The 14,631-nt window shown below is 35.9% G+C and overlaps 1 protein-coding gene across 4 annotated transcripts in view; it reads left to right on the top strand.

Annotated features, from left to right (window-relative positions):
• The window catches only part of LOC121729953 (neurogenic locus Notch protein), a 117,762-nt gene that overhangs the window by 77,382 nt on the left and 25,749 nt on the right, over positions 1–14,631 (top strand). For all 4 annotated transcript variants that reach the window (XM_042118699.1, XM_042118700.1, XM_042118702.1 and 1 more), the window contains exons 5-6: positions 8,246–8,408; positions 14,395–14,588. In XM_042118699.1, coding sequence (XP_041974633.1) covers positions 8,246–8,408; positions 14,395–14,588 — 357 coding nt within the window. The remainder of the gene's footprint in view (positions 1–8,245; positions 8,409–14,394; positions 14,589–14,631) is intronic.

Consider the following 14,631-nt stretch of genomic DNA (forward strand, 5'->3'; position numbering starts at 1 on the left):
GCTCTTCACACGGAGGTCGTGGGTTCGATTCCCGCGTTGGAAACAAGTTATTTCCAAGTTTGGTTAGGACAATGCAGGCTGATCACCTGATTGTCTGACAAGTAAGATGATCCATGCGTCGGATGGGCATGTAAAAAGTCGGTCCTGTGCCTGATCTCTCGCCAGTCGTGTCGGTCTTCCATCCCACTGGGTTATGAGAGTAAAGGAATAGAGAGTGCTCTTGTGTACTGCGCACACACTCGGGCACTATAAAATTACTCCTGCGTAGCTGGCCTGGTTTCAATGAAACCGGCCACCGTCACCGAAACCGGTGTGGGAGCTATTATTATACATTTCTCTACTTTTAAATATGAAAGTAGAGATATTATTAAAAACAGGAATAAACTAAAATTAAAAGAAATCGCAGAAGACTCCTATCCTATATTGACCTATGTCAAGAATATGATAATTTAGCTGATACTGATGCTTTTCCATTAGTAATTTATTAGTACAGTGTAGTGAACAATAAATTAAACCAACTATCGGCAAGTAAATATTAATTTCCATATTACAGTGTCCTTGTTGAAATAAATTGTACTGGAGCATGAGAAAGCCCGAGGCGAGACTCGAAATATCCGCTCTATCGGCTTTATTACTATGGTAATAAGGTCTGAAGGTGTTAAATTTTGGCTGTACACTTTCTTGTTTATATGTATTTCTTGCGTAATGTTAAAAGTATGAATTTACACACGAACAAAAGTTTCTTATAGCCAAATAATGTTCTTTACAAGGCGCTTTTGAATGTCTTACAGCTTTTAGAATTTTGTATACCTTCCCTCAATGATATTCTATGTTACTAACGTAACTAGATTGGAAGTTTACGGTAGCAACGCGTTGCCACTTCGAAGATGCCTGCAGGCATATCTCACATACATAATTACATAACGAATATATGACTTGACATTGTCTTTTGAACAAAAAAGTGGTTACGCATTTCTGAGAATCTTTTGTAAGACATTGCTACTCTAGTATTTTAGAAACTCATTGCCTTCCCTAGACTACAGCGATATCAAGACTAAAATTAGTCAAATAGGCAATAAACATTTTTATTTATATAGATCTAGATCAGCTGTTCTTGTGCTTTGCGGAGCCCTGGGGCTGTTTTTAGGAATACCAGCACGGAGGCAATTCATTCAAAGACAAAATTTAATAATTTTTTGTGGGTACGTCAAAAATGTCACTTCTTAAAAGGGTTCCGCCACCAAAAAAGTTTGAGAACCACTAATCTAGATAGGAGTTCTGTATGTTCGTTGCAAAGGTTTGTTATTCTAAAGTACTTAACCCTATGGGATAGGAAAACATCATAAGTTAGAGCAATGATAAGAATTAAATGCCATAAGTGCATTACAGAATATCGGGCTTTCTCAAACAGATAGTATCAATAATTTGTTATTATTACCAGCGTACTTGGGGCCCTAGACAAATAGTATTCAATATTTCCGACAACGAAGTTGAAAATCAAAAATGTATTTAATTTCACATAAGGCAAATGCAAGCGCCATGTCTTTTCCATTGTGTCATATCTCGTATAAATTGATTTCAAACTTCACGGTCGATTTAATCGAAAGCAAGCTGTCTAAGTACCCAGTAGATATGTTGACAGTTATAATGTTTTAGCGGCCATTACGTGTATCAACTCTGACCTCTTATCGTAAGATAATCTATGTCGAAACGGTAAAGTCAAAGTTAGGTTGATCTACAATCTAGTTAGACCTAGGTCTAAAGTCCAAATGCAAATCCCAGGGCCAATTAATAAAGCCTAGGCTTGTTTTATTGGCAGCTATCTTGTAATTAAGAAATATAGCTATAATCATCATCTGTATTAAATTTTTGTTAGTCTCGCTAAAAGTCGCGAACGGCTGAACCGGTTGAGCTAATGGGCATATTATAATCATCATCATCGAAATACTAGGAGTACCAAGCAAGGGCGTCGCCAAGGGGAGGCAGGGAGGGCTGCCCCCCCCCTAGAGATTCTAAAAAAATTGCCAAATATAATGCAAACAATGACCACTATAATATTAAAATCTGGTAATAGATGTAAGGCTCGTAGTATACAAGTGAAAATCTTCATGTGCTGTAGACTTTCATACATACTTTTCTCATTCATAGAGAATGAGAAAAGTATGATTTGTAGTGGGTAAATCAACTTGCGCGCCTGCGCCATCGGCTGGCGACGCCTTTGGTACCAAGCACGAGTCCATTTTAGGGTTGCCATATAATAATACATCCATTGTAGGTCTTTAGGAAAGTCCTTCTAAAAGAGGAATGATGATGACTGTTTTCCATTTCACCAATTTATTCAAAATGCATGACGTGTTTTATACGGCATTGTTTAAAGTTAATTTGTTTTTCTCACACAATTAATCATATTCCTATTGTCTTTAGCGGGACATTGTTTGGACACTTAACTGTTGTCTTAAGTATCGGTTATACGCATACGATTTTTTTTCAAACTATTTTTTTGGGTTCCGCATTCAAATGGTAAAAGGTGGATCACAAGGTCTTTTACTTAAATATACCCACTTAGTACTTTATTATTTAACTATTGATAGTCCCCCTGCCTTCGCCTGTAGTGTGATTTTATCAATGTGCTACACATAAACAACAAAGCTTTGTTATTTGCTGTGGTAGGCTTAGAATACAACGGTGTTTTCGTACCTATAGGATCAAAATTATTCCCTTGGGGTCCAATCTGACCCATTGCGAAACTTATTAAGCGTAGGTACAATAGATAGAGAGACAAATGGGGTCGGCGCTTGTTAGATTTTATCGTTGCCCGAGAAATGTATACTAAATAATGTTAAATGTTATGTAAATGCTCGCAAATAAAGTAGATTAGCAATGTCAAAGACACGACCAAATTATTATCACTTTACTATTATAAGTTAGTCAAAAAGTAGAGTTTGTAAACTTTTATTTCTTCTTTAAAGATAAGTCTTTGCATTCGAACAAAAATAATATTAATAGCGGTTTTTGAGAAAAACTGTAAATGGGCATAGTTTTGGAGACAGTTCTCCAAATCATTTAAAAAATAGGTAGTTTATCGTAGATCACACATCGCTTCATTTATATCATCATCATCTATATTGTTATAGAATATTTTAGATAACCATTGGCAGTTTGACGCTAGTGGGTCAAAACATTTGGGGTCTATTTTGACCCGAAAAACTTACGCAATATAATTCTTAGCTCTGTGGTCGGCGATGATAGCCGCCGGCGACCACGACCGATATCGAAAGCTCGCAACAGTAAATGGAAATAAAACAAGCCGATCCGGCGGAAAAATATCACGAGCCAATTCAAACTATGCTAGAACTTCTAACAAGCTGTCTATATCAGCAAGTTGCCAGTAAGATGCAAGAGAATAGAAATACCTACTGATAGATTTAAGTGACAAGGGTACAGATTTCCTTTCTACAAATGGAAACTCATGTGGACGGTAACATAATATTATGATTTCTTTGGGCCAGGCCACAACAGTGCGTTGCGGCGTCGCATCGGAAAAATCTACGATGTCGCAGAACGCGACAGCGACATTTCCGATGACATTTTTGCGTTGTGACAACGCATCGCATAGAAATGCGATGTTGTTTTTGTGATACGACGTCGCAACGCAGTGTTGTGGCTTGGCCCTTTTGATTCGATTCTGCTCCCACTTTTTTGAGGTTATTATCATAGGATTTTATTCAACAATGTTGTTGATTGGTTAAATTTTTGACGTTAACTAATAAAAAGTGCTCGCGATTGTTAACATATTATTATAAACTTCAAAAATCCTCTGAAACAGGTATTAAATTATGTACTTAAACGATTGGTAAGAAAAAATAATTTTACACACGTACGGAACTAATTTCGTGCAGCTCGTGCTTGACAATTTTAACCCTCAAATATACAATTAGTGCCAAGTGACATGAAATGACAACTCCTGTATTATCTTGCTACTGTATTTCTAGATGCTGTTTTTGTCAGCAAAAATAGCTGATAATAACTACTTATAATACGTTATTTTGTCCCCTGTCACCTACGAGTGACAGCCATGTATTTCGACAGCGAATAATCAAGGTTTTATTTTTTATTTTTGTATGCAATTTGCTTCTTGTTTTATAATTACTAGCTATTTGATCAAGCTTTGCTCGGTATTCGATAAAACACGAATAAATTAATGACATTTTCTAAAAATGATTCCTAGCTAGATCGATTTATCGCCCCCGAAACCCCCTTTCATGAAAATCGTTGGAGCCGATTCCGAGATTCCAATTATATAATATATACCTATATTAGGATACAATATAATATTATGTGCGTCGAAATACATGGCGAATGTTTTTACAAGATGTTGTAAATTTTTTAAGTTACTTTTAATGTAAGTATTTAAAAATAAAAAATATGTACACTTCTTTGTATTTTATACTGTAGAAAAAAATAAAAAGAAGTTATATTTGTATGGATACTACTTAGTATGAAACAAAAGTCGCTTTCCGCCGAGTATCTCTTTTTATTTACTAGATGCCGGTAAACTCCGTATCACTTATACCTTGTATAATGTACCACGTATCATTTAAACCTTATAAATGTAAACCTTTTCTGGACTTCCAACACTAAAATTAGCCAAATCGGTTCAGCCGTCTTCGTGTTTTAGGGGGACTACCAATATTATTTAAAAATTATTTTTATTTATTAGTATTGATTAACGTTAACAATACTGTGCAACGGATTTTGACCTGTTTCAGTATTATCAGAATCATAACTTTTGCTATAAATTTATGTTGAACGCCGAGTATTTCCCGCGATTTCTAACATAGTTAATAAGCGACAGTTACTGTCGCCCAGTTAAGTTAACTGTGGCGATAAACTGTTTATAATACCACTTGAGTTTAATTGTTATGCCCCTAATAAAAAGCTAACATGTGTCGATGGAGTGAAAAAGTTTTTTTATATAATTCCTGAATGGGGTAAAGCTAAAAAATCGTTATAACTTATAAGTATGTACATATTAGGTTTTTTGTAAGATAAAAGCGAAATTAGGGAATAACTTGTAAAACAACAAGATTTTCTTTTTACATTTCCTTCGGCAAGTTCTAACCTAATCTAAATTAGGCTAAAGCCTAAACCAGGGGTTCGCAAACTTTTTTTGTCTACTGCCCACTTTGAGGACAAATTATGTTTCAGCACCCACTTTGTTTCAATTAAAAATGCATCCAGATGAAATAAATCACCTCCTAAGCCTCTACACAATGCCCCCTTTTTTTCTGGGTCCTACACCCTTTAGACCCTTTCTGTGGGCCCTTTAGACCTTTACCCACAAAGGGGCGTTATCGCCCACTTTGGGCTGGCTGACCTAAACGATAAAAAAATGTCAAAACTTTGCCTTATTATTCTTCATTTAAAATGTGGCTCTGGTTCATCGATCGAGTCCAGCAACATCCAGCCCGGATGAGGATCATCCATTAAATTAACATCAAATCTCATTCATCCATTTCGCAATATAAATGAGACGAAATGCAGTATGCCGTAACTCGCCACGCACGGTAAATTAGATTCTACGCTTTTGTTTTAAGATTCAATTTACAAAGTAATTTAGTTGTGATTTTCTCAAATTACCCGACTAATGAGCGAGGTTCATTAAATTCGCTGTATTGTGACACGTCACGAATTGTATCGCGGTTGTGTCAGAGGGTCATTTATATATTTTTAAAATTGGCGTGTAATTTGTTGAAAATTGTTGCTACACGTTTTATTGCAGTTCACACATAGGTTGCGTAATGTGGCGCTATTTTGTTTAGGTTTTTTGCACTGACAAAGACAGTCGCGCCATTAAAAATTATTATTGACATGCGTGCACTGAAGGGTTAACTGTCAATTTTAAGGTGTACACATTAACTCTAGTTTTCCTACGCCCGCTCAGCTTGCGTTAAAAGTTACCTGTGGGGCGTGGGTTAAATACTATATTATTCCATCTTTACTTTTTCTCGCCTTTATAAACTTAACTTTAACTCGAAATGGCAAAAGGTAGGCTAGGCTAGGGTAAATTTTCTATCGGTTTTCTTCACCCCTCAAATGGTAGAGTGTTAGAGACCAAGATACTTCTGTAGGTGACGCAGGACGCTACTATGACGTAATCCAAGGATCATTGTTCAAATCAGTCTCAAGGAGATCTCATTACAAATCCCCCTTTCAATTAATTTGTAAGTGTCACTTGTATGAATCCTAAAATAGCCACGAAGCTTCCGTTTATTAATTACACATGTGGTGTATGGGAAGAGGGGGGTGTGGAATCTCACACGGCATAATATTAAACACATGAATATCGATGGTCAGAGGCCTAAATACCAAACTATCACTCATAAGACCAATCTGAAAATAAAATCGGCCAAGTGCGAGTCGGACTCGCGCTCGAAGGGTTCCGTACAGTTAAAAAGCAAAAGTAAGCCACAAATTGTGTTTTTTGTATGGGAGCCCCCCTCATTTTTTATTTTATTTTAATATTATTAATTATTAAAGTAGACATTTATAATAAGTAAAGGATTTTATAAAAATTTCAAGTGTCTAATTGTTACCATTATTGAAATCGAACAAAAAAGCCCAAAAAGTCACGATTCTTGTATGGAAGATCCCCTTCATTATTAATTTTATTTTGTTTTTAGTATTTGTATAGTTTAGTTTAGTATATGTATAGCGGCAACAGAAATACACAATCTGTGAATATTTCAGAAGTCTAGCTATAGCGGTTTTTGAAATACAGCCTGCTGACAGACAGACGGACAGACAGACAACGAAGTCTTAGTAATAGGGTCCCGTTTTTACCCTTTGGGTACGGAACCCTAAAAAAAAAGGGAATTTTACGCAAAGGACGGAGCAAAGGAATACAGTCAGAAAATATAGGCTAAAAATTGTGTTTTTTGTATGGGGCTCCCCCTCAAATTATCATTTTATTATAATATTATTATTAAATATTAAAGTACACATATAACAAAAGAATGTGTGAAAAATTCAAGTCCCTACCTTTTGCCACTATTGATATTCAGTGAAGAGGGCCGAAAAAATCACGTTTCTTTTATGGGATAGTAATTTTATTTTGTTTTTAGTCTTTGTTCTTATAGCGGCAACAGATATACACAATCTGTGAAAATTTCAAAAGTCTAGCTATAGCGGTTCTTGAGATACAGCCTGGAGACAGACAGACGGACAGACAACGAAGTCTTAGTAATAGGGTCCCGTTTTTACCCTTTGCGTACAGAACCCTAAAAAAGCTACCAAGTCATTAATACCAGTTTTAGCAAGGGGGTAGAAACTCGGCCTGTTTTATGCCAAAAACAGGCCGAATTTCAGTCTAATTTTATGATGTGTTTATGGTTGGGTTTTTGTGCCTGTGTTTACACACACATGTGCTGAGAGATATAAAACGGTTGCACATGTGGCGCCCGTGGGAACACGACTAATGAACTTGCTAATCAGTTCGTACACAACGGCTCCAGAATCAATATTTGGGAGGAGAAAGCCTTGACTCGAAGATGGCCAAAATACGTGGAAATTGATGATAATTTAGATTGAAAACATACAGGGTAGTACTATGTGTAAATAATGTAATGGTTGTCCATAATATTGATGTCTGAAATAAAATAGACAATACACGTTAGTGGTTAGGCATCAAAAGCGATCACACTAGTTGCTCTTACTGAAATTCTTAATCAGTAGTTGCTGGAGATGTAGATATTCTCAGTTGATCTTATTCACATTTCATCATTATGCCACTAAAGGGGTCTTTAGCTGAAAACAAACCCTTACAAGACTGAGGGTCTGTTTCACCACCTCCTTATAGGTGCCGAATAGGCAGGCTATCCACCTTTTAACTTGACAGAGTATGGAGAAACTGTCAAAAAAGTTGTGGATAGTAATTTATCAGGTAGTGGTGTAACAGAACCTAAAGCTTAGGGTCAATTTATACTTAAAATGTGTGCGTTACGCTCTGGAGTTGAGATTGAATTTCCTCTGTTCAGTTTTTGGAAATTCGCCTCCATGCGCTTCGGCCTTCGACTCTGCGCTAGTATAAATTGACCCTTAGTGAAAGAGTAGCAGGTGCCTGATATTTTATAGCCATCCAGCGCTGCTGGCGCCTCTGTTGTATATCAATAATTACCACTTACTGTCTCTTATTATCAGTACCTTACATACTGCTTCAAGACCATTAACAAACCTTTTGTTCCAGGTTACCGGGGCCAGAACTGCGAAATCGACATCGACGACTGCCCCGGCCACCTGTGCCAGAATGGGGCCACGTGTGTGGACGGCCTCAACGCGTACACGTGCGAGTGCCCTCCGACCTTCACGGGGCCCCTGTGCGAGACTGACGTGGACGAGTGTGCCCAGAGGTAAGAGTTTTTTTTGTAACTATAGGGGCTAGCGCTTATTTGGGTCACGGCATTCTTAAGGCGAGGATAAACCCCAATTTGTTATTCCGTGACTCCCGGTTTTCCTAGTTCCAATATAATAATGAAGTGTTAAAAAATATGAGATATAAAGCACAATATTCAGAATACCTTAAACCATAAACATTTTAATAAAACGTAATACTTTGACTGTAATTAATTTACAAACTCACATCCGAAAAAACTCTATTTCATCGAAATATAAGTATTAACTGGGATAATAATACATTTTATTTGAATAAATTGTTAGTAAATCTATATTAAAACTTCTTTAACCGAACAATTTTGTTTTTTAATATTTATTTCCAAAGATATTTTAAAAAAACATGAAAAATAGAGAAGATCCGCCAGAGTTGTTACAGTTTTATGCTAAGCTAAAATGAATCTTATTGCGATACGTATACGCTTGGTCTTTGGTTGTGTGCAAGGTTATCGTTTTTGATTGAGATTAATCCCCGCCTTAAGACAAAATTAATATCATACAACACACATTAAGATGCGCACGCTCGAACAAATATTTTGCATTGCAATAGTCAGTCTTAAAAGTGGCGTATCTCAAGTAAGAGCGAGCGCTGATGAGAATAATAGTTTTAAATATAATACCTACTTAGGATTATGACTATATTACTATACTAGTCTACTGTCTACTATACTAGTAGACAGTAGTACATCCGAACTCAAGATTTCAAAAAAGGAGTAACTTCTTCCAAATTGTATCGAAAGTGAGTGCGCGAATTAGGAAGTTTGAGAGACATAGCATCAACTACTACAACCAATCATGTAGAAAATCCAGAAATCCAGTTAAAAATGAATCAATCAGAATTCCAACACTACACATAAAACTAACGGATGTTAAATCGTTCCTTTAACCTAGGTTCTTTATCGCGTATTGACATTCCTAGTATTTGCATATCTAGTGCAATCAGAGCTTGTATATAAAATAACGGAAGGCAATTATAGAAAACTAGAAAATAAACAGCAAAATCGATTAGACTTTACGGCTCTTAAGAAAATGCGTAGTGTACTACGAGTATCAAAGCAATTGATTTAAAGGATAGCGAAACTATGCTATTTGGTTGGGTTCTATCAAACGCAGGCAACAGATCAGTTCTGAGTTCTAGCATTAAATTGACACAATCCGATGAAATAATGTGGTTGCATAGGATGCATAGTCAACATACAGCCTACAACGTCACGTAGCTGTGAAGGTCTTTTTGTGAAGGTCATCTGTCACTGCACATGCATTCACAGTATCCACGTTAACAGAAATATGCAGAATTGAGGCTCCTTTTTGAATGATGCTGATGATGATCAGGAATTTATTGCATATAATAGAGCTATAGGGTGATCGAGGAAGCTAGATATTACAGCTCTCGCTTACTTATTGCTTTACGTCTTAGTCGTAAATACTCAATTTGATGATCAGCTTCCTTTTAATTAAGGGAATCTGTACTTTATTGACATCTGTTTACAGTTGCAATTTGAGATGTAGGTGTCTTACTGTTGTTTTTCGCTTGTTAATAACATGATCTTACACCTGTCGATAACAGTTACGTATTGTTGTCAACCTTTAAACTAGTAATGTCCTTTTTAGGTGATTGTACGTTCGTTTCTTAGACTTTATTGTTAAACCTTCAAATTTACTATGAGAAATGAATTAAGTAGATAACAAAATTAGGGCTTTAATGTATTCCTTCTGTCAAAGCAATGTTTTATCAACTACCGGTTCGCCTTGTATCGTACTTTTAATGGCTAGATCGTAAGCAAATTTTTCACAAACATGGTCAACAAGATTCCTCAACGTTCGCGGCATCTTTGAATGTTTTATTTGGTAAAACAGGAACAAATCTTTTTAATTTCAAAAGTATCTGCCGCAACGCGTTTATTGAACGTTTTTGGTATAATTATTGGTGTAATTGTTACAAAAACAATATAATTGCAATCCGCCATGTTGGATTACACATTGTTTTGGAACTCAGATTGAATGACAAAAAGTTACGATCAATCCATTGTTCGAAAGGCATAAAAAGCTATGAAGATGTTCGGACCGCGTATGTGGTACGTGACGATTTAGGCACTTCTAACCTTCACCTTAATGCCGTTTTTGTTGTTAAAGTTGATGGAAGAATAGAAACACTAATTTCTCAATTCCATTCCTAATAATAGTCTTTAAGATCCGACGAAATGTAAAACTTTTATGAAAATTCCGTTCAAGAAATTACAATAAGAAATCAATACGCATCTAATGCATACAAATGACACACAAAATGATCGTCCCGAGCCATTCTTCCACGGCTTATTATTTCAAAAATTGATTCCTGCAGGACCGCCCGCCACAGACCTCAGGCCTCAACAAACTTATCGTGCCGATGCTGTCGCAACCTTCAGCTCTATTCCCTCTTGATTGATCTCAAAATGCCGTGTCCCGTGATAAATCAACGCGGACTTAATTTTGTCTAAACTCACTTAACCGCTTAGCGTCGTTTCTTCGTTCTTATTTTACAGCATTAATTTCTTTGGTTCAGCCTCGTTGCAGGCTATTCGGGATCCTATATCGTGGAGATTAGGGTGTATTTTTGATGTGTCTTCGTCCACAATGTTATCCTATCCGGGGCTGGTACGTAAAACGCAACAGATAAATGCGTGCCCCGTATCGTGTTACTTGGATGCGTTTTATATTCAATATCTCGGCTTATTGAAGGCTTGAACATCAACTTGACATCCGAAATTTATTTAATGAGACCTTCATACAGCTTTCACTGTAAAGGTAGTTGTATAAGTTATTGAATTTCAATAAATGATAGTCATTTAACTCCTCTGTCCTTCCATGGTGATGTCAGGCCTAAAAGACCGAATAACATTATTTTAATGTCGTTTAACAAGAACCAATCAAAGGTTTTATTTTTATGGTTTCACAGTTTCCTTTGCTCGACTATAAGATTGCATAATTTCAACATAAACTTCATAACTGTCGCTACGATGTAATCGAGATCAGATTAGGATCATAAACTTATCTGACCTTATGGCCAATAAAATTAACATTTTGTCATAATTATCTTAGGCTATGGGTAATGGAACGTAATGAAAGTAGCGACGTGCATAGGAATTAGTTTAAATACACACTATCTTGTAATTATTAACACTAAATTGTTAATTCCCAACTAAATACTTTTAATAAGGAATGATCACCGTCACCTTTATTAACTTTTAAGTATTTTAGTAGTTATCTTAATGTCTACATCACCAATCATATCATCATCATCTTCTTTATAAATACATCAAATATATCAATCATATTCATCTTGAAACATTATCACAATTCATAATTAAATCGTCATTCCCATTTCTGCTGAAAAAAATATCCAATGATTGATGTTTGTTACAAAATTCATATTGTAACTTAAATATTAATATTTTCTACAACTTTATTCTGATTAGAGCTTCCATTAAGTTATTGATATTCAAAATTGCATAATTTCAAAACAATATCCGGCATGTATTAATAATATTTAGTATGCATGGATCTTGTTTTCTGACTTATAAGATGTTTGATGTTCTCGACAGGTGTCTTTCATTGCCAAATACAGCAATATCAATTATAGACTTAATTAACGATTAATTTTTAGGTTTGATGGAATTGAGACATCAAGACTTTTGTCATATTCAGCTGTTAACACTTAAAATTAAACAAAATCATTCTATATCTAAAATTAAGTCTCTAAATATAGCAGCAGTACAAGGTTTTGTACTGTTGCTTTTGTCTGTCGTGTGACTTTTGCAACGCATCCGATAAGGACAAAAGACATTCCAGAGAACCGCTGTGTAAATATATTTTTTAGAAAAAGTTAACTAGTTTCTCCAATTTAAAGCTAAAATTAGTTCAAAACGCGTAATAACATTTCGGTTCATTCATTAAACGAATGAAACAGTGAATCAAAAATGGCTGCCGGATGTGTTTGACCTAGATAAGCAACATGGCGCCAAAATTATGTTGGTACGCAGTCATTACAGAATCCACTTTCGATCATTAGCAGGTTTTCAAATTAACTTAAGTGGAATAATTCTGAAAGATTTGATAGATAAACACTAAACCGCGTTGTAATTTTCGAGCCAGCATATAGAAATTCTATTTTTTTAATATATTTTTTTTGCCAATAAAAAACAAAGGGTAACAGCCGATAAGAGTGAGAGAGGCGACCTTAATCTTAATTCAAAATTCGAAATCCCCGCTCAGCTCTAGGGGTTCAATCAAAATCTAGGGGTCGAAACAGACTAAAGCAATAAGAGCTAACAAGTGCCAATAACAACGCCATTAAAACTCACGATCTTACAAAACAATTTCCTGAATCAAGCCATGAGAAACGGTAACTCTCCAAGACAAGTTCTAAATTATTTTAACAAAATGAGTCTTATGTCGTTGGAGTAAAGGAGATGAAAGCAAATTAAGTCGGCCTTATTAATCGCGTACAACTTTTGTTACATCAACTCCGGAGCTTCTGCCGTGAAATAAATTCACGCCCTCAATGGACCAACTTTATGGGCCAATTAATATAAAAAATACATGAGACCGTATATTAAAAGTCGATGCATTTCGTGTTAATTTCTTTTTATTGAATGTTGCTTCATTTTGAGCTTCCAATTGGAAATGTTCGTTTCATAAGCGTAGTTGTCATAAATTGGCGGTCCCGAAACGTAACCCTGTTTACACCCTTATTTGATATTGTATATTTTATAAAATATTTTTAGTACGACTTATTTAACAACTTGTGTAGGTTTTGTCTAATTCTCTTACACAATATAGTTTTAGAAAATCACTGCCAAGTTTTTACATTGGTATGAAAATTACATTTTATCAAAAGCTTTGAGTAGTTCCATAATAACACTGAAATTGTTTGGTTTATTATTTTATTAAACAGCTAGTTGCATATTAAAGAGTAATAGAATTATGGCAATCCCTCATAACCGTAGATTACGGTGACACCTCGACAGGCCCGGAAGTCATGATTTATGTCCATGGACCGTGGTAGCCACTGACAGCCTTCCGCGTTGTGTCACTGGCCCTTCACTAGCTTTGCACCCTTGGAGCCATGGGTTTATGTTAAATTAAATTTCAAAGTCTTGTTAAACACTTTGTTGAACAAAAATCTAACTGAGATGATGGTGATGCTACTAATTTGAACTTTGGAATTTCTTTTTAAATTTTGATATACCTAAGTTATCCTCAATTCTATGAAATATAAAGATCATCCTCCAGTTACTGCAATGGCCGAATGATTATAATAACTTTTATTGTCTTCTATTTCTGTAAACTTTTTAGCTCTAGTTAACTTCCCAAATCTCCATAATCAACTTGTTCTCTTGCGTTTACTGTAGGATACTTTACATTCCTCGCCATGTATGTGGCTGTGCCATCTCATTGCTATCTCCGATCTTTTACATAATATGCCCTCTCGCTGTATGTATTTGTTTCTTTGAATATAACATATTGAGATGTTATTTGTGCTTATGGTTTAAACATTGATCCAGTAGTAACATGGCCATTGGCCATATGTATGCGCTTTGATCGTGATTCTTGCTATGTTTATAGAGCTTATGCGAGACTCATAAATAATATTATATCTTTTCTATCTGGAAGCTGGAATTAATTTAACTCTACTTCGTCTTACTTTGTAATAATATGTAACCCAACCTTACCTACAAATCGAAGCGTATTTTTATAAAAAGACGATTTGAATGATCATCAAGTAGACTAGTACACTCCATTTTAGTTAAGAACCTTAAAATTTGGCGTACCCAAAATATGTATAGTATGCCTGCAGTTGCGAAAAATGTTATTGATGTATGGACATTGGACATGTATGAACTTTTGTCCAGAAATTCTTGAAATATACATATACAACTAGTGCCTAACCTCAAACTTCTTCCTCAGACCGCTGGTGTGTCAGAACGGGGCGACGTGCACCAACTCTGTGGGCGGTTTCTCGTGTATCTGTGTGAACGGCTGGACGGGGGCGGAGTGTTCTCAGAATATCGATGACTGCGCCGGCGCAGCTTGCTTCAACGGGGCGACTTGTATCGACAGGGTGGGGTCGTTCTACTGCAAGTGTACGCCGGGGAAGACTGGTAAGTTACTGAATTTCTTTATAGAAGAGTGGTATAAGTTTCC

Source organism: Aricia agestis, chromosome 8 (genome assembly GCF_905147365.1).
Source record: "Aricia agestis chromosome 8, ilAriAges1.1, whole genome shotgun sequence".
NCBI lineage: Eukaryota > Metazoa > Arthropoda > Insecta > Lepidoptera > Lycaenidae > Aricia > Aricia agestis.